We start from the raw sequence: 25415 nt of genomic DNA, 5'->3' as shown, positions 1-25415 counted from the left end.
CTGTAAACTTGCTTGGAAGAGACTTGTTGTGCAAAATGAATTCCACCATATTTTGCACACCGGATGGTGTCGAAATACAAACCCCAGATGAAGATGGAGTTTACAAGTTCATGTTAGCTAAACAGGGAACGGAAGTAAATGAAATGTATTCAATGATAAGCAAAGATGAATTACCCGACGAAGTCAAACTGACTGTAATTGCAGAGATATGGGATTTTACTGGAAAAGAAATAGGATTGATGGCAAATGTAGATCCCGTAAAAGTGACAGTGAAAGAAGGTGCTGTTTATCTGAATACTCGACAATACAATATGAGTCCAGAAATAAAGGCAGGTGTCGCAGCAGAGATTGAGCGATTAGTCCAACAAGGCATCCTGAAAGAAATAATGAGTAGCCCTTGTAACTCACTGGCGTAGCTAGGGGGGGCGGTGGGGGTGGTCCGCCCCAGGCGGTACTATTTTGGGGCGGCGGGCACATGTGCGGCGGCTGTTGCTGAGCAGCCAGTACACCACACAAGTAGAAAGTGCAAGCGCATCTGCTTGCAAGCAAATCCTGCAACACCTAGCATAGTGGTGGTGTGGCGCCGTTGCGCTGGGCAGCGTACCATGTATGTGGGTCACAGGGCTGTCAATCTTGTAGCACGCGAAAGCGCTACCAACGACGGCGCTGGGCACCATTTTTTGACCAGCCCACCCGCTGCTGCAGTGACACCTCGAGTCGACTCGAGAGACACTGCTTTCACTTTCGTGAGTTCATGGGCAGCAGCTCTGCTGAACTCGGAAATGGCTCATAGCTTCTGTTGATGAGATCACAGCCGGCGAGGTAATGAATACCGTGGCCCGCTGCATCACACACATCCGACGACTCCGCCTGTCCCACCATAATGGCCCATGCAGCTGAGCCGGCCGGCCAGAGAGAGCCTGATGTGAGCGGCCAGTCACAACAGGGGGAGAGAGCTCTGAACATCCCCCGGATCTTGGACAGGCTACGACAACCGCCTGAGACCTGGGATTGGAGGTAAACTCATTGATTACTCTGAATGTGCATGGGGGATTACTTTACCAGCAATTATCCAGATACCCTTGACTATGAGGAACTTTATCCGATATGGTAGATTTCAATATATATGGTGAAATTGTGTTGCACATTAACTTGTGACATGGAAATAGAAGCGCATTATGAATATGATTGCCAAAACTGTTTCTACACGTAAATCAGACTCACGCACAGAAAAGGACTCGACAAAGGCAAAATCAACATATTGTTGTATTTGCAGAGGGCAGGTAAGAGTGCAGAAGTTCTGCTACGTATGCAGGGTTTTCCCTCAGTGGCAGATAACACTTTGAGTGCACACAGAGGAGTGGTGCGTGCCAATGGGCATATTCACAAACAGCAGAGTGACACAGGCCCCTGCAGCCCATCAGGTGCAGGGGGGGGGTCCCTAAATCTGCAATGTTCCCCAAACCTTCATGGGGCCTCATTCAGCCCAAGGCTGTGTACATCTTTGAGATATGGGATACTCAGGTGCCTCTCATCACATTCTGCATGGGGAGGGGGGGAGGGCATAATTTTGCATCACAGCACTGTCGACCGACATTGGACAAAGGTTTACCAAATTATTGGTGTGGCCCATGACCTGTTCAATGGGGACGAGAGATGACAAGCTTGTCCTGCAAGATATTGTTACTCATGTGCATGATTGTCCATGGAAAATACCCTGGATGAAAGAACTCGCCCTAAATCAAATACAAGAAATAGGCAGCTTATTTATTCATTTTTTGTAGCAATAACCACAATATATAGTGCATATTTCTCATATATAAACCATATGCAGGGATCTAAGAGGTTTATGATCAAATTTTGTTTTGATTAGAGTTTTAGTGGCTGTTTTAACCCTATGCAAACTAGATATCCTAAACGGAAATATGGAAAGAGCATTTAAGCTATATAACTAGTGCAAGTCACATGCATGTTATTCACATATTGAGGGGTTCACCTGATGAGGTAATCATTTTTACGTTGTAAAACAAGGAATACACTTGCTTGGTGCATTTAAAAGGGGCAGGTTTCAACACGTAAAGTATATGCTATGCCTTGAATGTTATAATGTTTGAATACGAGAAATAAGAAATGGCTTAAATTGCAGCCTCATGTGTCTCTGAAAACCCACCTTATTCCCCTTTAAAAATTCTGGTAACTATTTCACACCTTGTCTTTCTGAAAGAACCGCCTGACAGTGGCTCACCCTTGAGCATGTTCACGACCTCTCTCACTTCTAAACAGTTTCTCCTCTCAACAATTCATTGTCTTTCTTTGACCTTCACCTAGCTCTTACCTAGTGTTATGTCCATCTTTTCCATTTTTCATTTTCACATAATCCCAAGCCTCTTTTGACTCTGGTTATTATCTTACATTCACCACTCTTTCCCTCTCATCTATCTTTTTGAGTTTCCTTTCACCTTAAAATCTTCACACAACACAACCACGTCACCCCGGCACTAATGCCCCGCCTTTATATTCTGAAGCAGTGAAAGAATTAGTTCCAGGTTTTGTGTTCCATACATGCAGCCTTCCATTGTAATGGTACTTCCTACTTATAAAAAATGGTCACACACTACCCATGAGAAATCTGTGATCTAGAAATGCTGCCTGTTCCTACTAAAATAATTCCAGGTATTGGAAGCATGGATTAATGCTCTGATAGTTATGGTCCTCCTCCCGTGAAATTAGCAAGGCTTTGAATTTGTATACCTCTGTCCTATGCAGCAGCAGTATGAACCTAACTTAAGGGTGGCTGTCAGCTTAAGTTATCTCTCGTCCCGTTGTTGGATATGGGTGACAGTTGGAAGAACCTCTTGTTTTGCTTTCACCTGCAGTGGAGTAGAGAGTGTCATCATAACTTAAACCCTGCCAATCCACCGTCGCTGCTCGCCATCCTTTTTCCCCAGCACCCCCTCCCCCGGCTACCTGCCACGGGCGGCAATCTGAAGGATAGCCCTGGGCGCCAGAAGCTCTAGCTACGCCACTGATTCCAACTGAATAATATGGCATACAACTTGTCTACAGACACAGATGTAATTTATCTTTCAGCAAATAAAATTGTCTGGTACATGGTTACAGGCACTAAATAAACCTGCTGGATATACTTCCCTGGAGAAAGGGAGTAATTGTTAGGGCTGGAATTTTGAGATTCCGAGTGGGTCTTGGTCTGGCTTGGATTAATAGCTGATGGGCCCAATAATACTTAAAATATAACAATAGATATCCATGTCGACTGAGGGTAATGCATAATGCTGAACATTTGATACTGACCTGACTTTGTCTGTTGAGTCAAAGTGAAGTTGTTATTAGGCAAGGTGTGATGTATTGGTCCGAAATGCGAAAACAAAGATGTCCCAGGCTCCGTGGTACACTTGTGAGAAGCATCGAAAGTTATTTTAAGTTTATAATCTAAGAAGGCAAATGTTTGACCTTGTGATGAAAGCAATAAATATTTGTATTTTAGAATTTTAAGCACAATCTGGTGTATGTACTAAAGGTGGGATCGAGGCCTACTGGTCTAAAAAACTATTATTATTATTATTATTATTATTATTATTATTATTATTATTATTATTATTATTATGTAACGGTTAAACATAGAAGGATGCTGTTCATCCAAAGAGAGGGAAATGAGGGAGGAGAAGCTGTAGGTCGGGACATGGAGAGGGGCTGATCAATTGGATTGGGGATCCAACTGATAAGAATTGATAGCCCTCACACACCCAGATGAGTGTCATGCTTCATCATTGGACTACTCCTTGTTGGGCCGCCGCTGCAATGCCCAACGAGCCCCCCGAGGGGCCCTTTGCCAGAGATCCACCCCGGCAGACTCAATCGGATTCTGTGAGTACCTCTGGTATGTTTAAAAACACTAGAAAATACTTTTTTAGTGTTTTTAAACATACCAGAGGTACTAGCTGAATAAAGAGTATCCTGAACCTATCCCTAGGTATATTTTATGCTTGCTCTTGCCCCCACAAAAACAGGACCCAGTGTATTTGTCCTGAAGCATATTATAAGAACTCCCAAGGATAGACTAGCTTCCCTCGGTTGAGTCCGCCAGGTTGGAACTATTCTTAGGATTGGGCAGAGGACCGCGCTTAGCAGCAGAAACAAAGGGGTCCAACGCGGTAATTCACCCGCAACCTACCCTTCTCTGCCAGAGGGGCCAGTTGGGCATTGCAGTGCCGGCCCAACGAGAAGTTGCCCAGTGATGAAGCATGACACTCACCTGTGTGTGTGAGGGCTATCACTTCTGATCAATCAGATCCCCTGATCCAGTTGATCAGCCCCTCTCCTTGTCCCGAAACGACTGCTTTTCCTCCCTCATTTCCTTCTTTTTGGAGGAACAGCATCCTTCTATGTTTAACCAAGGCATTAGTTTATAATCTGAGAGCTGTTTTGTTTTCTTTAAACACATCCCAGCATATCTATGTAGGTTTTGGCGCCATTTAAGCATCCCTGCAGTGGACTATGTTTAGTGGCTCTTTGTAGAAAATGTGTTCAGTACACAATAGTTCAGGCGCTTCAACTCCCCTCATTGTGTTTTACAGGTTGCGTGTTACATGTTTCTTATAGTGTGCAGTGAGCATAGAGTCCAACAGGGCACTGTGACACAAGATTACTATCACCATTTCTTTGCAACCAAACTGCCTAACATACAAGATGAAAATGATTTGCAAAGTGAAAGTCCAAGACTGAAACAAAGTGTGTTTGGTGTGAGAACGTCATCCGGTACGTCTTACCAAGATGCGGCAGATGTGTTTTCATCTAGACAAACTTAATCCCAATAATCGGCGCTGGGTGATTTATCAGGAATTTCTCTATAAGCTTATTTAGATGTCTGGGTTGAAATACCCACTACTAATCCCACTGGACATCTGCAAATATACTTCTGTCCCTCCCAGTATGGACAGCCTTGGAACATGCCATGCCTACTGAAAATATTTCTTATTTATGTTGCCTTATGAGATCAAATTCTTCGGTGGTACACATTTGGAATGAACTCTGGCATCACTAAAAGCTCAGACACTCAAGTTAAGTGAAGCTTTGCTAGAAGCAGAGCTGTTGCCTTTCTAGTAACCATCTCATTAGCACAGTATCCTACCAGGTGTGCTGAGAGTGTGTGGTCTGAAGTTCATAAGACTTCAAGACTCTGCAATGATCCTTGATATTACGTGTGTTCCCTTTGATTTTATGGGATATCTTTATCTGCCGCTTTCAATTGCGAGATAAACAGACAATTTTCTCCTTTGACCAAGTGCATAATCCATAGTTGAGCTAAATTGGGAGCATTCAAAGCATCTTTCTCTGAGGTACTGTTTCCATGCTACCATGGGCCAAAGATTTGGCATCCCCATGACACTACACTAGCAACCAGGGGCCTGCCAGTGGTTGACTCTACTCAAGTGCATTACCCAGTTCCTGTGGATGTCACTAGAACTGGGAAATAGTGACCATGAACAGTGATAAAGGCCTAGTTGGCAACTGTGAGGTGTGTTTCTGAGCATCTCTCATCACAGTGAACTGGAACCTTAGAACAAGAGTGACAGTGAGCCCGTTGCATGACTGGGCTGGATGCCCCTCCACCCACTGACGAGTCAGGAGGATTGACAGCTATGGGAATCCTTTTTGTTTCCTCTCAGCAAACTTTTTGCCACCCAGAGGCGCCCCAATTGTAATCTTAATTGAAGAATCCATTTGAGGGCATGATTTGATTGGGTACGGCACCTTTGGCCGAACCAGCTGAGCTAACCTGACAATGCACTGAGCTGTCATAAAAAGTAGGCGAAAGGTTTCGCAGTTCCTTTCCTGCCCCTCTTATTCTTTGAATGGCATTACATTCTTGATTCCGAGGATCTGGAGTCTTCAGTGTTCACTGGCCCATAAAATTACACTGAGCCCTACCAGTATAAAGTAACTCTGTGGTTAGTATCCCTATGCACTCATCTCAATGCACTAGAAACACATGTTGTGGCACATATCAGTTCCTGAATGTCCTGAGTCCCTCGGGTTGATTCTTTTCGTGTTTTGAATTGCCTTATCTTTTCTGATTGCAAATAAATGCAATTCCCTTTTAAAGAAACTGCAAAGCCTAAACACTGATCTGTGATGTTTGGAGTTAGTAGGTCTCAGGGTGCCAGGACACACCTACTGCAGTAAGGAGCCTTGACTGCTTAATCAAACCACCATTGGCGCGTGAAGACACAAGATATTTTTTTCTGTATATTTGATGCCTGTGGTGCTATGGTGACTCCTAAATGGAATGTGACAGATACAGAAAAACAGAAACTCGCCGGTGTGGGCAAACCAGTGCTGCTATTCAAGACACACTGTCAATGCTTGAAGAGGCTTAAAGAAGAATGCAAATGGAGACAGCAGGACCTTGACAACAACACAACACAAACAGCGAGAATGGAACACAAAAAGGAGAAAGGTTACAGTTACCACTGAATAAGAATGTGCGTGGATTTCAGCAGGTGATGTGATCTTCGCAGTGGAGGAGTGGAGAAACTCAGAACTGCTGGTCCACCCTGCTGCTAGTAAACCAGAAAAGTGCAACTAAAAAGCCCCGGGCAGGGAGTAACAAGACCATCCTGCTGTGCCCAATAATCATGAGGACTTGTGTACCTCGAGTGAGATCATAGAAGTGGAGCCCTTACCACTGGTTCCCAGATCAATGTAATCTGCACACGTAGCTACCCAAAACTGCCAGTCATCGGCACATAGACACTGCCAGATTAACCACGCGAATTCTGCCACGTGTTGGCTGGCCTTCTGTATGCCACAACCTTGATTCCCCTCTTTCACTTGAAAGCCTAAAAGAATTATAGCCCAGACATTGTACTAGTATTGCTGATCAAACTACAGAAACACACCTTGCCAGTTCAGACCAGTATGTTGTCTTCTAAAATTGCTTTTTCTTCTAGATCCTCCCCAGCTATGTGTGATGTTGATGGAACCACCTAAGACCGGCTACCTCATGATTTACAAAAGAACTTAGACCACGATTCTGGGCCACTATTTCAACGAGTGCTTTAGAGATCCATTACCCTTCCTGAAGGGATCTTACACATTTACTTTGTCCCATCTGACAGTACCACTGAGAGAAGCTCACTGAGTAAGGTAGTGGAACCTTAATGAGTGAGAGGGAGGTAAGGACATTCTCAGATGTGATACTTCACATTGGACTGAAAAGGATTTATTTTCTGTGAGCAGTCAAGACATCTTGCTCCTGAAGGCATCTAGAAGACCAAACTCTGGTAGATATTATTCAATAATCTGTTGCTAAATATTAGATAGGATGCACATGCACATGGATTGACAACTACAGTCTCAATTTTGTAGTGTCCAAAACAAGTGATATTTGTTCCAGGTGGATGATGCACTCTTTGGAGAGACAATAGTTCTCCGTTCTGGATCTCCTAATTTATACTAACAAATGCTCAGAGGGCATCACCAGGAAACATCCGCCTTTACCCACTCACTTATGTTCTATTAGTCTAATAAATGCTGTAGGGCATTTTATAGTCCAATTAGTAGTCCACAAGTTTCTTTTATTGTCTGTCAGCATCACAGTTTTTGGCAAGAACAGGAAGCTGGCTGAAAGTGCTGTTGCTGGACAAGTGTCTGTTCTGTCGGAGCCGCATCGAGTACTTGGTCTTACATTGTTCGTGGCGACTGTTTGCAGTACAGCCCATTAAAGTGGAGGCCATGTGCTGATGAGCTAATTTTACAACCATGAATGAATTCACTACAACATGTCATTTTCGCTGCTATCATCACCAATTCAGTTCAGGCTTCAATACGATGGACTCACCCTTAGACTCAGCAAGACACAAGTGCTACATATCAGGGCAAATATGTTATAGAAAGGAGAAACCTTTGAAGGAAAATGGACTGCTCTATGTCTAGCAACTTTTGATTTTTATTATATATTTATTTTTGTTGTTTTGTAAGTGTTACCTTAGAGTGACTCCAGCAAACTAGGCTGCCAGGCAGACACTGAATTACTGGGAAATAGGGTTGGCCAGCAAATTGTCATTTGATTGGTTGGACCCGGTCTCTTGTAGCGCTGTTCTTCGTTCCATCTTCTAATGGGATGAAGACAGTGCCTCTGCTTTACTGCCTACAAAAATTAGGAGTGTCTGGGAACTGCCCAAACAGGTAGGACTAACAAATATCAAACATTTCCCTCCAAAGCACTGTAATATATGCAGAGATGGCGCTTTAAGTTGCATGTTGGGTGAAAGCTGTGAAGCTTCGTGCTATGGATAGGAAGAATTATTGTATACTTGGCCTTCAAAGTTGACTGATTTTCAGGTTCTGGAGAGATGTTGGCTGAATCTGATTAGAGACACTATCTGATGGTCCTTTTGTGCTAAGTCCTGAGCAGTTGGTAGTTGAAGAATGTGTTGGAGAATGTATGGAAATCCATAGGCTCGAGCTAACCTTCTAGGAACCTAAAAACGATAGGCTAGTCTTATACAAGCGCCCTTCATTTTTTTACATTTTGCATTACTGCTCATAAACGGCAACTTCTGCGCCAATGTTGCATTTTGCTCACTAAATGTAAGTCACTATGCATGATGATGCCAGGTACAGAGCACAGCTAGGAAGTCTGTTGGTTAATCAAGAACAACTCACCTCTGAGCTTTGAGCTGTAGAGCATGCATTTTATGTCTATATTTATTGAGCCAAGGCCATTATTCAAAGGGGAAAAAGCCTCTTTACCCTCGTAAATAAGACAAGCTGGAGTGACTGGCTATCATTGGCTGTTTGCACCACATGTATAGTTCTCATCTGCTGCATATAGTGTGAAGTGACTTCCTGGATATTGAAACAGAGGCAAACAGCACCCAAAATGATTTGGTACTGACAGTTCACTTATTTGTCTTTACCGAAGCATAACCAATCAAGGGCCAACATGCCACCAGAATTTCCAAGGTAAACTGGAGTGAAGTATTATATTTAATATCATGCCAAACAGAGCAAAACACCTTGTCACCCTTCGGGTCACCTCCGCATGGAGCAGTTCAACCAAACCCTGCTGGGAATGGGGCAGAGAACAGCGATGGAGCTAAAATGTTGTCACTCTGGTTCACATGTAAACTACATCAAAAACGAGGAATTATTACCTCTCTCTCAGACGCTCTATATTACTCAATGACGCCACCCTCGTGGCTGTGCTATACTTGGATTCATCCATGATGCCAGGAGCTGGAGTCATACCTTAAGTATATCAGTCCATTTCAGTCACAACTGGACCAAACTTATCATCCCACCTCTGATGCAATTGGTAACTGTTGATATTGATGATTAAAACAAGCAAAGAGATGACTCATGTTACTAAGATCCTGATTTACAGTCTGGAGTAACAGAAAATCCTTCAGTTTGCAGAGGAAGTGATAAATGCTTTGTTGGAGGACTCTTTGTACTTGAGAATGTTGCATCAGAATCACCAACAGCATTCTACCTGCCAACAGATGATTCGCCGCTGCCTCCAAAAATAAGCCCAACCCGTAAACAGAGTTCATGTGTTGACCTATGAAGATAACACTCTCCTGTAATGTGTGGGACAATATAGTAAGAATGAAAAATAGACCAATTAGCATGAGAGTTATCAGTAATGTTGAAGAGGATGCCTAAAACTATTGTGTACAGATTTATTAGAGACATTGAACTACTGTATATTGGGGTCTTACACTGAAGTGCCTCAACAACCAATAAAACCTGTTAGACTACTCTCTCAGATGCACAAGAGCCATCCGTTTTATCCCCAGAAGATCAATATTCACACTTGTGTAGATCAACGGAGGAGGTCAGATGAGGGAGCACCACTTTGTATTATCCTGCAGCTCAGTCATCTGTTGTAACTCTATTTACCCACTTTCTCACTCAAATAGCATTGTTTAAATGAATGAAGAATACTTTAGAATAAGTTAAACAGTGGGGTATTTTTTAACAGTGTACTTTATATCATAGGTGACTCAAGCTTGAAGAAGAAACTTGGGTGGAAGCAAAAGGCATTGCTACCCTGCCACACACTGAAGAGCTCTGGTTGCCGAGGAAACAGCAACATCGGAGGTGCCTTCTGTCACAATTCTTCATGTCTGAGTATCTGGACTGATGTTCTCTGCCGTAAGGACAAGCCAAGAACATACCCACGCAACACTTATTTTATAGGAAAAGGTTCGATTTTTTTAAGGGGGTGTGGTGTTCTACCAGGGGGCGTTGTCCATAGTAAAATGTGTGCCCATTAGGGAGAGATCTGGTCTTCAAATGAGTGGGGACAGTTGGGAAGAAGTGCAGTTTATAACACATGGTGTGGTCTGTAGAAGGTGGTGTGGTGCTTAGGAAATTAGTTGGTCTGCATGAGTGGTCAAATCTTTAGAAGGGGCAACCTATACGGAAATTAAAATTGAGTCAGGATTGACCACATGAATGTCCAAGATGCCCACTCTTATAGAAGACAATGCATGTGCAATGCATGCGCTTAATTAGCCATGGTCAAGAATTAGGAGGCCAAGATTCAAGTGGTCAGATGAAGGGTTGCTAATCTGTATGTGGCTTAAATATAAAGTACTGAGTGTCCATCTTTGTGGTGAAGGCGTTGCCTACTGCCTTTGCTTAGTGCATGCCCCAACCCACTGCCACATCAGCTAGAAGTCATCAGTCTGGGACTCACCGCTTCTGGGAAGACCAGCAGCCTATCCTGCCAGGGCGTCAACAGGCTGCCATCCTGAGGAAAAAAGGAAAAGGGGAAATTAATTGTATTCTCACTACCTCCTCCCTGGAAAGCATTACCCATGACAATGTACAACTGTTTGGCGTCTTGCAAGAAATTTGAAAGACGACTCCAGGACTAATTATCCAGAACGAGATTCTGGTTCAATTTTCATGTAGAAATGAGATGGCCTTGCCGCCCCATTTGAATACAGACATTGACGCTAAAATGCAATACAAGCTCGACCCTTATATCATAAACGTTGGCAACAACAAAGGGTATGAATTATTTTTTACTGACACAACAACACAACATCACATATACAGCAGAAACATTAATAAAACTAGAGAGTTGCCATTTGTCACTTAATTTAAAATTTGAAAAATATATCACACTGGTTCTTAGAGGAGAAATTGACCACAACATACACATACTTAGTTCGGAGTTATTTTTGATAGCCATTACAACTTTAAGCCACATCAGGAACCAATTAGGGCAAAAGCAAGATCTTTGCCATTAGCATTCAGTCCACTCAATCCACCGTTCGATCCTATTCCTAAAATAATTCGTTGTGCATTATCCCCAAATCTTTGTTATAGATTTTAAATTTTGCGAGGGTGTTATGCAAAGACGTTGTTTGGACTTCCTTCAAACAAATACATATAGGCATCGTTTTGAGCCCCACGCAAACATGTTGTGGCCTCAGATCCGTCTAGAGTTTGGTCTTGTAAAACAGCGCCGTAGGCCATCAATTATGGGCAGAAATCACTAGACAAAAATAGCCATATCTGTGGATAGCTTACCTGCGAATATCCTTGACTACTCTCCAACTTAATGACAAGTGGGATTTGTCCATCACCCCGGTGTCATTCAAAAGGCTCGTAAATAAAACAGTAAAGAAATGTTCTTTCATGCAAAAGAAACACCACATCACGCACATGCTTAGATGGTGAGAAACACATATGGACAACCACTCTAAAAATACTATTTGAAGATTTATTATTCAGTTTACACTAAGTTACAATTTCTCTCTTACACATTGGGCAGTTTCCCAAAAAAGACCTAATTCCACGGGGGAAAGAAACCTGGCCAACTACAAATTGTAGGCTCTGTGGATACAAAGAGGAAACAATACTGCATAATGTATGTATTTGCCCCACTCTGAAAGCTCTCCTACGAAAATTGCTTCAAAGACATTTTAATTCTTTACAAATAAGTACTGATAGACAAGATGTGATTCAGAGTTTGAGTGGCTCAAATACGCAATTGAATTGTAACATAGAGAAATTTATGGATTATGTTACATGACTTTTAGGAGTTGAACACTGATTACTGATGTTTTAGTAACTTGATTCCATTTTGTACATATACAGAAGACACATTGCTTTTTGACACATATATAGATTAGATCAATAAAATCCATATGGTATATTTCAACCATATTTATGTACTGTTCTGATTTTGTCATTATATTTTATTAGTATTGATTGTGTAATTTAAGAAAAGATTATTTTGCAACCGTTTTCATTAATCACACAATAATGATGGAGCCAGCATTTAGGAGTTGTCTAGGACAGGAAATGACACCTTTTGTCTAGTAGTGTTTTAATTCAAAGACCTATGGCTATAAGTGAGAGTAGAGTTAATGGGCGTGGTTGGGTTTATGGGTAGAGTAGGAACTGACGATACAACGGAGCTCAAATGAAGAGTTAATTTGTGGAGGGATTTCTAAAGTGTTTTCAACAAGGCTCACAGGACAAAGAAGAGCTGGGCTAAGATCTAAAAAGTTGAGAACTACCAAATTGGGGCCTGGTTGCTATCCTAGCCAAAATAATGGAGGCAGGTCACCACATGTGGACGGGAGACTCTGGATGAATTCAAAATCGAGGAGCTAGAAGATCTCAAACTGACAGCTAAAGGGATCAAGTCAGGCTCCCCATTAGATCCAGCTCGTCCGGAGAGACTAATGCAGGGAGAGAAACTCATTATGCCGCAAATCTCAGAGCTTATCAAACTCTCCTTCCAAACAGGAGAGGTTCCAATTAAATGGAAGCAAGCAATCGTCCGACCATTAAAAAAAAAGCCGTTAATCGATCAGGCTGTACTAGAAAATCTGCGCCCTATCTCATTACTACCTTTCGTGGCAAAGATCGCGGAGAAGATAGTAAATAAACAATTAGTAGACCATATTAATAAGAATGATTTTTTACACCCCTCTCAGTCAGGCTTTAGAACAGCAAACTCGACTGAGACAGCACTTCTCATGTCTACTGAAACTATGAGACAATATGCTGACGAGGGGCAAACGGTCGCGCTGATCATGCTAGACCTCAGCTCGGCGTTTGACACTGTCTCCCATAAGATACTTCTCCAAAGAATGGAGGATTGTAGTATTAGGGGAAACGCACTGAAATGGATGACATCTTTTCTATCCGATCGTAGCTTTCAAGTTGCTCAAGAATCATATCGATCCATGAGCATCTCCCTCCCCCAAGGTGTACCACAAGGGTCAATTCTGAGTCCGACCCTTTTTCATTTGTATGTGGGACCATTGGCTAAGCGAGTGGATGAACATAAGGTGTCTATTGTGTCATATGCTGATGACACACAGTTAATTGTGATGCTATCGCATGATAAGGAACAGGCAGCATCCCGTTTCTCTAAGTGTCTTGAAGATGTCGCTATATGGATGTCAAGCCACTGTCTTAAACTGAATGGTGACAAAACGGAGGTGATGATTTTGGAAAAAGCTCCCACTATATGGTCAACAGCCTGGTGGCCGGCGACACTGGGACACATACCAACTCCTAAAGCAGAAGTTAAAAACCTGTGAGTTTGGTTGTCTCCAATTTGACTTTTGACAATCAAATTCGTAAGGTAGCAGGCAAATGTTATGGGACTATGAAAACACTACGAAAGATTCTTGACCTCTTGCCATCTAATGCAAGGAAAACCATAGTTCACGCAGTGGTGACCTCGCAAATAGACAACGGCAATGTGTTATACTTAGGAGCTTTCAAAAAAGGTTTGTCCAAACTACAAACGGTTCAAAATGCGGCTGCTCGCTTGGTATTAAGCCTCCCTAGAAGAGCCTCTGGTAAGAAAGCTCTGGATAAATTACACTGGCTACCAGTAAGAAAAAGAATTGTTTTCAAGGCAATGTGTCATAGCCACCGCATCTTGTTAAGGAAAGGCCCACGGTACTTGCAACCACTGTTAGCACAATATACGCCAGGCCGAGTTCTAAGATCACAGGGTAGGGCACTGGTGACAGTGCCCAGAATTTTTAAGGCCAAAATGGGCACACGCTCCTTTAGATACCTCGCGGCAAAAGCCTGGAACTCACTACCAATGGATTTAAGAAAAGAACAATGCGAATCCAGATTTCGCAAACTACTGAAGACCTGGCTGTTCTCAGCCAATGACTAAAATACAATCTAAGGGTCAAGTATACAAAGATCACCTATCTTTCCTACTAAGAACCGTTTTAGCGCGGGGACACACCGGTGGTGTAACCATGCGCTCTACAAATGGCAAAACGAAACTAACTAAACTAAACTCTTCCGTATACACACATGGACTATTTTTTTCCCTGAAGTGGAAGTTGTTCTGGTATGAAATTGTAAAAGGTCAGGAAGATGCCCCATTATGTAAACAAGAAAAAACAAGGGTCCTAGGATCCAAGAAAAGTACTGGGCATGTATGGAGGTGTGAAGACAGCAGGGTAATGCAAGAAAAGCAGATTGACTCTTGTGCTGTCAGGGCAGCAACCTACCAAGAGAGTTGTCTCTCAGTCACGTACAGGGTGCCTGTCTAGGTAGGATCTGAGCTATGACCTGACTAGGGCTCACTCGACTGGTGCTCATCTGCCGTTGGAAGGCTTGCTTGGGATGTGAACCTCTGCTCAATTATGGCTTCCTTCAGCTTAGCAGGAGTAGGTGGAATCTGGGCTTTTTAAAGTTTGTGTATGTTCAATTGAGGACCCTATGTTTAACTGAGGATCCCAGTCACAACTAGCTCAGTTTCAGAACTCCGCTCTAACTGATCAGAGAATGTACAATCAGAAATACACATTCTACAAAAACTCGCACAAGGAAGGTTCTTATGAACCCTGCAATAAAAAAGATGCCACACATCTTCCACCAAATAATTGAAAACAGAAATAAAATTATTCCTCCAAATTCAAACATAAAATAAAGGACACTTACTGATAGTAAACGGAAAAAAATAAGGTCTCTCAAAAACTACCAATGCAAAGAAAATACATCTCGCGAAAAGTCTCTCAACGTTTGTTGTTCTCCTCTTATTGTAACAGAAAGAAAAGGTTATTAGCTCACATTACCTTTATACATCACAACTTTGTTGAGATTCCATACCCTTCAATTATCAACTTTTACAGCATTGCAAAACAACTTAAAAACTCTAATAGGGGCTGAGAACTTTGAAACCTCGTGTCTGCTCTTTGGAGCCTTAATTACTACCACATTACCAGCTCACACATTCAGCTTGAATACCACTTTACGCGAATCAAAGTTTCTTTTGTGATCAAACATACATATCTATTCTTTATCCAGACGATTCTCAATCTCCCACTTCACACTTTGGGGCATATTAGCAAGACCGGCGATAAAATTATCACCGTTTTAGCGGCAGGAAACTGCCGCTAAAACAGCGATAATGAGCTTGCTTATATGCGTTATAGAATTCCAATAGAAGCCCAGGTTAGATGTGCAGGACATCTAACCTGGGCTTCTATTGGAATTCTCAAGGGCATATTATCAAGCCCATTATCGCTGTTTCCTGCCGCTAAAACGGCGATAATTTTATCGCCGGTCTTGCTAATATACCCCTTTTTTCTCTGCCCCACCTCAATCACCCAGGTGACATATCGTTCCCTTTTCTTCCCCGAATGGGTTCAGTTAAACTTTTCCACTGTACGATCTCATTCATGGTAAAACAAAATCATTTTTTTTATTTCTAATACCTTCTTTACCAGCTGAAAACACTTCAATTTCCCTATACACTAACTGAGAACAATTGTCAGTGAGCACGGAGTCAAGGATTCCTTCACAATAAAATATTGAGCTGAGAAAGTCGACAATTCTTTTTGTTTGTGTACGACTCACTATCTTCACCTCACCCCACCTGGAAAACTGGTCCCAGGACCAACAGATCACTCACCATGCATTAGACCTGCAATGTCCAATGAAGCATCTTGCCATGGTCTCTTAGGCATTGTTCTGTTCCATAGGAGGTATTCTCTATTTGCAAACTTTATCACTATGTATACACTCACCACATTTTCTCACACATCTCTCAAATTCTGCATCCATGCCAAGCCACCAAAATTTTCCCTGATCCGGGCCTTCATTTTGGTCAGCCCCGATGACCTTCAAGACCTAACATGACAATTCTTGCTCCAAGTGACACAGGTACAACGAGTGTTGTTCCTTGCAACACAACTTCCCCATCCAAGGACAATTCATGTTTAATTTTCCAAAAAGGTTCCTATTTGGTGCCTTTTTATTACATATCCACTGACCACAAATGCCCCCTGACCCACTCTTTGCAATACCTGATCAATCAGAAGAGCCTCCAACCATTCCTGATAGAAAATCACCCACTGCACATTTTCACTTCACTGTCGTAGTCCTCCAACTTTTCAGAGGCTTGCCTATGAAGGCAATCAGCCACAGTATGTTTAGGGGCCTGGTATATAGTGTACATTGTACCAATACGTTTGTAATCTCACAATCCAGTAGCTAATGAGCATCAACACTGCATCAAGTCCCTTCTTTGTCAGTACTTCTACTAGAGGCTTATGGTCAGTGCAGACTGTGAACAGCTTGACACACACAAATTTCCTCAGTTTTTTAACAGCCCAATAGACACTTAAAGCCTCTCTTTCGATTGTTGTGTAGTTTTGCTCCTCTCAATAACCCTGAGATATGTGTGATGACCTTTACACTCTTCATCACCCTGCATCAAAACTGCACCTAAAATATCAGCACTCGTATCACCCACAAAATAACATTCATTCACATGATTAACAAACTGCAACTCATTCGCCCCCACAAGATCTTTCTTCACTTCTGAAAACTCTCTTTCACACTCATTTGACCAATCAAACTCGTTACCCTTTTTTGGGCAACTCTCTCAGATTTGTACTTTTGACATCAACATTTGATATGACTCTGCATGGAACTCCAACATTCTTAAATATTACATTAGTTCCTCTTTATTAGATGGATTTCCCAAATGACACCATATCTTTCTTTGGACTAATCCCCTTACTCGTGATTCAATGCCACAGATACTCTATATTACTCTGTGCCAACTTGTACTTGCTGAGTTTAAGTGTCCATGTTTTTTAAAAAGAATTATTAAGTACCTGAATCTGTTATTGTGCATTTCTGGGGTCTCTTCGAAAAACAAAATCTCATCTTGGAAAAACCTTACCCATTTCATTCTTATGAAAATCAAATGCATCATTCTAGAATAACACAGCTGCAGCTGACACGAACCTAAAAGGCGTTCTTGCAAACTTGTAGGTGCTAAATGGTGTAACAAACTTGGTGAGATCCATAAAACCAGGATGTAATCTGATCTGATGATATGCAGCAGTGAAATTCTATGTTGAAAAAAACTGAGCTACCTGCAACATCCTGATCATCTTGGAAATGTTTAGAAGTGGGTAATGGCACACAATCACACAATTTTTGAGAGTTCTCAAATCTACGCACAACTGAATCTTGCAAAACTGCTTGCAAGCTACCATAGTCAGGGCTAGCCATTCAGCACTCTGGATAGGCTCAATTATTTCATCGGAACACAATCTTTTCAATTCCTCCTCTATAGCCTCTCTCATTGCAAGAGGTATGCTTCTCACTTTGCTGACTACTTGACTAGAATTTTCTCTTAATTTTATTTGATGCACATATCCCTTCAAAGACCTCGATTTGTCTGTAAATACATCAGGGAACTCAGTAATAAAGTTAGCCACTACATTGGGTTCAATTACACTCAAATTCTGTACCACAGATTTTTGGACTTCTTTGATGTAGTTCTCTATTAGTCGGACAGTGTGACTGGCATTAGGATCCAACAAAATACCAAGATCTTCATGATGAGGCCCCCTAAAACACACTAGCCTCCTTCACTGGAACATATACTTTGACTCTGGCTTTGTTGCCACAAGATTCGACCTTAACACTGTAGTACCATCTCAGTTCAATAGATTTCCCACCATAACCACTAGGTTTCACATTGGTGCCTCCAGCTTGACCTTACCTTGGAATTCTTTGGCAAAGGCTTCATTTAAGATTAGGGTCAAACATGCTCCAGAATCTATCAGAGCTTCGAGTTGCAATCCATCATATGATATGACATCCTGTGGATATTTTTTCTTTCTTCATCAAACGTAATAGTTAGGATGCATTTCTCCAACATATTGACAAGTTGGGGTGTTACCGCGCTCACATTTGCAGGTTACAAACAACTCGAATAGCAGCCATATTTTGTAGCAAACCATTTGCTGAGTCATACCACACTGATAAGAAGTGCCCTTGAACTTTACATTTACAGATAAAAGGTTGCCCTTGGTTTCTTCTTGTTTGGTGTTGATCCTGTTAACAAAGGATTTGTTTGTTTTTTCCTGTTGCTGTGAACAAGCAACTGAGTGCTTGATGAGCTTGGCAATTGTTGATCGCTTCATAGAGCTATTGGGTCATATTCTAAACACATTTCTTTTCTAACTGTGTCTAGGCGGCACTTGAGCAAGAACTGATCCGTGATGCATTCATCCACAATGGAACCAGATTTATAGGAACCTGCCAACCCCCTAAGAGCAGCGATGCATTCTTCCATGCTCTCCCTATACCTTTGTTCCCATACTACAAAGTGTTGTCCTTAGACATTTTTTCCCTTACCTTTTGTAACACTGTGTTGACCTTACGTAAATAGTGCAAATCAAACTTTTTTAATGCAAATCTCAAATTCAATGGGTAGTTCTTCCCCCTCCTCTTTTAATTCCAGTAGATTATTGCACATCTCTTGCCTATCACTCTCCAAATAGTTAATGAACAGAGAAGTCTTTCTTTCTGCAGTGAGATTTGAACCTACAACCTTTTCATAGCGTTCAAATGTCTTCTTCTATTTGGACTACTTAATGGTTTGTTCACCTGGTTCACTACATTCTGCATTCTTGTTTGATTATGCACCAAACCACAAGTTGATGAAAATTAACTTTTCTGGTCTGGGTTGCATATTTCATGATGGTTTTACTATGAAAATAATAATAATCTTATGCTTCAAAAAGCTCGGCAGAATCAAATAGAATTGATTATTGAGTTGTGCTTAACAAAATGTTTTCAATGAACCAACACCCTCCTCAAAAAGTTACATGAGAGAGGATACCCATTGGGCCTTTTAAAATGTTCCTTCAAAAGGGCTTGGTACTGCCCCGAGACACCTTACTTGAACTAAAGGAAAAAATAAATCAGGCTAAACAAAAGACCACTTTCCGTACCGTAGGAACAAGATCAAAAAAATCATCAACAGACATTGGGACTTGGTCTCTGAAGAGCTTGACACAAAAGAAAAACCGATGTATGCATTCAAGAAAGGCAAAAGCGTGAGAGACCACTTTGTGTGTGCCTTGTTAAAAGCACCTGATCCTCCAGATCGTTTGTCACAATGGAATCTGCCTCCCATAACAGGTCATTTTAAGATGCAAGGCATGTGACCTGACAATTGAAATCAAATAATTTAAACAGGAGTGCAACAACACTCTAAGAAACCATATCAACTGCAACAGCATGGATGTCATTTACATTATCAAATGTTTATGTGACTTGCTTTGGTGGAACATTTTGTCACAACAGGCCACTCAGCAGACAGTGTCAAGTGGTTTGTGTTAATAAAGCTCAGCAACAACCCCAGAGGCAGAGATCAACCAATGTGATTAACATGAGAAATTGTAAATGGATACATTTATTGGATACTGTGAATAAGGGTTTAAATGAATTTGAAGAAATTTCCAAACAGGTCGCTCTGTTACACAAAGGGTAATCTATTTGCACTTCTGCTTACATAACAATTGGTTATGTATTGCATAACAATTGGCTATTCTTGGTGTGTGCCTTATTAGATTGCTGCCTAGATATCTGTTTCTGTCTGATCTCGTATGACAACCGTCTTTTCTGTAGTTCTGTTTAATGTATGTGCATACTATAAGCTCATCTATCTCCAATAATGTTTGCATATGTATAATTTTAGTCCCATGGGATGGCTGTCGATAAGTGTATGTATCATTTTACTGCATCCGATTTGAAGGACCGTGAAGTCAGATGGATATTTCTGTAATCATTCAATACAACTGCTGTATCGACTCAACTTGTATTTGTACAGACTGTAATTCAGCCCCTTTCCCGCTAGGTCAGACTTTGCTTGATTCAGAATATTTCATACCAAACACATAGTTTCTTATTCATTTTGGTACACTCTTGAAGTATCCATGCATTATGGTGAGCCTAGACTGCCTACCATGTTCCGCCATATTTGGGGTCTGGATATTTACTGATTAGAAAATGTGCATGCAGACATGGCATTGCTGCATCTTCGATATCTATCGGTCATCTGTAGCAGCGCCCTCTGTGGCTCCATTGTGAGCTGTGATCTGACTGGCTCATCCGAGGTATGAACTGCATGTAGCCTTTTTGCTCCACAGTTACCTGGCTCTATGGGGCAATTAGAGACTCACTACCCCCCTCTTTTGTCATTGTTTTATATTTAGTGAAATTCTGAAGCGAATTGAAGGCCCTGGTGACTGTAATACTTTTCACACATATGAAGGCCGAGGTAAGTGTGGCCAAATTTGTCTTTAGCTTCACCCTATTCGTATCTTATTCATGGCTTACCACATTAGTGTCTTTCATATTAGTGGGTATACAGAGGACTTGTGCCTCATGACGAGCACTCTAGCCATCTACCAATCTTTGGAGGAAGATTATTCAGACACCCCCCATAGCGTTTTTGGAGGAAAAACATCCAGGCATCTCCGTAGCGTTGTTGAGACTTTATGTGACTCCAGGTGAGTAATGCGTGTATTTTTGACATATAAGCAGCAACACATTAGATTACACCGTTTAAAACACATCCTTATTTTAAATCACATAGGTTGCTCTTCCACTTGTCGTGATGAAGCCCCGCGCAGAATGTTTCTCATTTACCGCAATACTTTGGGTCGGAACATCGACGACTTATCTATTGGTTGCCTGTACTGAAGCTATATACCTTAAAAGGGATCAAGAATACCTATGTCTTGTCCTACTCCTACAGGATAAAACAAAGAAACGCCATTAGAAAGACCTTTCATAGAAAATTGTACTAAATCTGGATATTGTTTTTTAGTCACACTATTCCACTAATTGTACTGCATGAGCACTTGCACTCACACTTTGCACTTTTTGAGCAGCCTCCTTTAGGTTTCATGCAATACTCTTGATTTGCGTTACGAATACAAGAAAAATTGAAAATTATACAGCCTGTGTTGCTCTAAAAACCTTAAAAATTAGATATCTCCAGATAGATTAATTGGATGTTTGTCTCTTTGGTCTTGTTTTATTAGCCCTAGTTTTCTCTCACTGGAATCTCCATTGACGAGCATAAGTGCTGAATAGTCCCGCTCATGCGCGGGGACCTCAGAGCGGTTCCCTCAAAGTCACATCTGCTTGCTCTTATTTCAGAAAGGCCAGGAAAATATGGGACAGACATGTTAAATTGTTGCAGTCTTTAAAACAGGCTAAATTGCCAATCCTTATTGAACTATTTTAAAATTTAGGATGAAAAAAAAGGTCATAACCTTAAAAATCACTTACGCGAAATGAAAAGTGGTCTTTTAAAAATAAAAAAACATCCTCCACAAGCGCTTTTTACTTCTTTTTAAAATAAGATAAGGGGTAATACATAGCAATGTAGCTAGTATAGGCTGTAGAATTGAAACAAAGTAAATAGGACACTGCACCTTTAAGGGCCTTCTGACCTCCAGTGTCCCATCATGCCCTGTAGGTGGCAGTTTACTCACTTCTTTTTAATAAGCGAATCAGCAGTATAGTGGTGCACATTTATTATTTCTTCTATCCAGGAAGAGGGTTGCTTATGACTTTAATGGAGATTTCCCTGAGAGAGAACTAGGACTACAGGTAAGAAACCCATCCTTCTCTCTCAGGGATCTCCATTGATAATCATAAGCACTGAATAGACTAGCAAGCTTATCCCTCAGACATTCTTCAGAGACAAAAAAGGAGAAAAATAAAATTAGGCAAACAAATTATTTTGAGATGCTTGACCCACTTGGGCATCAGCCATAAGCCCTTATTACGAGTTTGGTGGTCCTGTGGACCGCCGAACCCATGGTGGCAGCCGGTGGACCGCCGGACTGGTGGTCCGCCCACTGCATTAGGACTGTGGCGGTTGAACCACCATGGGACCATTGCTGCTGCCAGGGATCCACAATCCAATGTCTGAGGATACTAATATGCTGGTGGTGCTCCTGTATCACTGCCAAGCATATGAGGAGTTTCCTCACCACCACACTTTTCATGGCAGTGCGACCGCCAGTAAAAGTGTGACGGTGAGGAAACAAAGGTGCCTCTGCGCCATGGAGTCCATGCCCTTCAGGAACTGCCTTTGACGATCCCATTGCGGTGCCTTTTTTAAAGGCACCACAATGGGTCTCACCAAAGAACTGCTCACCTGAGTAAAAATAAGTTGGACCCTGGCGGGCAGCCTTTAATGGATTTGGCGGTCTTGGGGAGGGGTGGCAGCCCTACACCAAGACCACCTGAATCATGATAAGGCATATAGCATCTGAATCAAGACAACAGTGTCTCATAAAGATGTGAATTGATCTCCAATTTGCAACCTTGCAAATCTCAGCAATTGGAATGTTCCTAAACAAAGCAGCCATGGCTGATGCACCCCTGGTGGAGTGGGCCCTGGGTTTTATGTATAAGGTTTTGTATGCCTTTTGATAGAAAGGATTATGACAGAGACAATCGATCTAGATAAGGATTGTTTGGAAGTGGCATATCCTGCCCATAGAGGAACATAGTTGATAAAGATTTGCTTTGATTTTCTTAACCGCATCGCTGCTCATGACGGAACCACTCCGTCATGAGCCACGGGCGCAGTGTGCTCATGACGGAGTGGTTCTGTCATGCTACGGCCGTTGGCGGCCGCTCCGCCCACGCGGCGCTGATTCCCCGCCTGTGCGGGCGAATAGCGCGAGTGGGCAGAGTCGTGACGGAACCACTCCGTCATGAGCACAGCGCGCCTGTGGCTCATGATGGAGTGGTTCCGTCACGAGCATGGCGGCGCCGCGCTGCCCCCAAACCCCCCCAGCGCCGCGGCAAAATTCGTTCCGCGGCGAAGGGGTTAAAGAATTTTTCCTATCTAGACAAAACTTTAAAACCCTCCTGAAATCGAGAATGTGGAGACACCTCTCTGTAGGAGAAGAGGAATTCTGAAAGAATGTGGGTAGTAGTCTGATTGACATGGAAATCTGAGACTACCATAGGGAGGATGGGTCTTCATCACTACCCTATTATTATTAAATTAAATTTATAAGGCGCAACAGCTACCCAAAAAGGGTTTCCCAGCGCCGAGACGGCAGTGAGACAGACTAAGGAGGTACAACGGCAAAAATTATTGGTTGAAAAGCCAGGTTTTTATGGATCTACGGAAACAGAAGTAGTTGGTTTCTTTGCGAATGGAGAATGGCAGAGAGTTCCAGAGGGAAGGGCCAAGGTAGGAAAAGGATTTGCCACCCATCCTGGCAAGCCGAAAGCGAGGAATCGTGAAGTTCTCCTGCGTGGAGGAGCGAAGGTGGAGAGTAGGAATGTAAGGGCTAACAAGAGAACGCAGATACGGAGGCGCTAAGCCCTGTTTTAATGGAATACTATGTAAGGTTCATGAGAATAGAGATCCTGTATGTCACTAACTCGGTGAGCTGAAATAACGGTTACCAAGAAAAAATCCTTCCAAGACAGATGTTGGAGAGAAGCCTTAAAAATGGATTGGAAGCGAGTACCCATAAGGCAACAGGTACAATGTTTAACTCCCATGAAGGAAAATGGCTCCTGAGAGAAGGATATATCTTCTTAATGCCTTCCAGAACATCTTTGACAACAGGCATTCTGAAAAATGGCTTTTGTGAAGGACATTATTGATAGATTGCTGTGATATGCACTCTAATTGAGGAGAATTGCAATTTCGATTTAGCAAGATGGAGAAGTAATGGGAGAACAACCTCTTCCTGAGAAGTAAGAGGATTTACATTGTTCTGAGAACAGCAAATGCAGAATTTCTTCCGTTTGAAGGAATCGAAGCCCTAGTATATGGTCTCTTGCCATTTCTTAGCACATCCATGCATCCCTGAGGAAGGTTTAGTTGACCATATTGATCAGGAGCCATGCAGCTAAGTTGAGCGAAGTAAGGTTGGGATGTTGAATCTGGCCCCTGAACTTCTGCTTAAGATCCTGTCTGCATGGCAGCTTCCTGTGTGGACACTCTGAGAGGTGGAGGAAATCTGTGTACCACCACTGTTGAGGCCACTCCGGAGCAATAAGGCAACTCCAGGGCAAGGAGAATGATTCTGGGTTTCGAGCTTTAGAACTTGATTATCACTGTCAGCAGTAGGAGAAATGGAGGAAAGCTGTAAAGAAATCTGGTTGACAAGTCAAGTCATGGGGCATTCCCCAGTGTGCCTGGTTGGTGGAACCTCTAGGTGAAGTTTGGGCATTTTATGTTTTCTCCGTCTGCGAAAAGATCTATTTGGGGTAAACCCGAATTGGAGAAGATGTTGTGAAGTACAACGTAGTTTAGAACCCATTCGTGATTTTTGTAAATGACTGCTGAGAGTGTCCACCTGAGCATTCTGGGATCCCGGAAGATGGACTGATGTAATCTTGAGATCCCTGGAGATGAGCCACTTCCTAACTGTTTGAGCTTCGAAGGACAGAGAGCATGGTTGTTGTATTGTCCGTTCTTAACTAGGAGACAGTCTGTTCTGAATGATAGGAGGAAAGCCTTCAGGGCTATATGTACTGCCCTCAGTTCCAGAAGGTTTATGTGGTAAGACTGCTCTTTCCGAGACCATAAGACTTGAATCTGTATATTGTCCATATGGGCACCCCCAACCTGTCAATGAGGCATCCATCACTATGGTTTGGCCCAAATGTCTTAGTGGAAATTCATCCCTTTGAGGAGATTCTATGAACGACACCACCATTTGAGTGATTGTTTCGTATGAGTGGTTAGCATCACTCTGTCTTCTCAGCTTGCTGAGCCCATTGATCTTCTAGACATCAATGAAGAGGGTGCATGAAGAGATGTGAATGAGGGACCAGGAAGATGCACATCCCTACTGAACCCAGGAGGGAAGAGACTTGTCTTACTGTTGAATGGGATGTTTTCTTAAGATTGTGACATTTTGGAAGGTTAGATAATCATCTCTCCTCCAAAGGAAACACTTTTGTGCATACTGTGTCTAGAACTGCACCTAGGTAATGCAGGATTTCAACAGGTGTCTATATGTATTTGTCGTGATTCACTTGAAGACCAAATCATTTGAGTCATGACAGTTATG

The 25415-nt window shown here is 42.2% G+C and overlaps 1 protein-coding gene across 5 annotated transcripts in view; it reads right to left on the bottom strand.

Annotated features, from left to right (window-relative positions):
• ANO9 (anoctamin 9) overlaps nt 1-25415 on the bottom strand; it is a 519627-nt gene that overhangs the window by 343153 nt on the left and 151059 nt on the right. For all 5 annotated transcript variants that reach the window (XM_085644947.1, XM_085644948.1, XM_085644950.1 and 2 more), the window contains exon 2: nt 10730-10783. In XM_085644947.1, coding sequence (XP_085501073.1) covers nt 10730-10783 — 54 coding nt within the window. The remainder of the gene's footprint in view (nt 1-10729; nt 10784-25415) is intronic.

This window comes from Triturus cristatus, chromosome 3_1, assembly GCF_964204655.1.
Source record: "Triturus cristatus chromosome 3_1, aTriCri1.1, whole genome shotgun sequence".
Lineage (NCBI taxonomy): Eukaryota > Metazoa > Chordata > Amphibia > Caudata > Salamandridae > Triturus > Triturus cristatus.
This window is presented reverse-complemented; position numbering and strand designations above follow the sequence as displayed.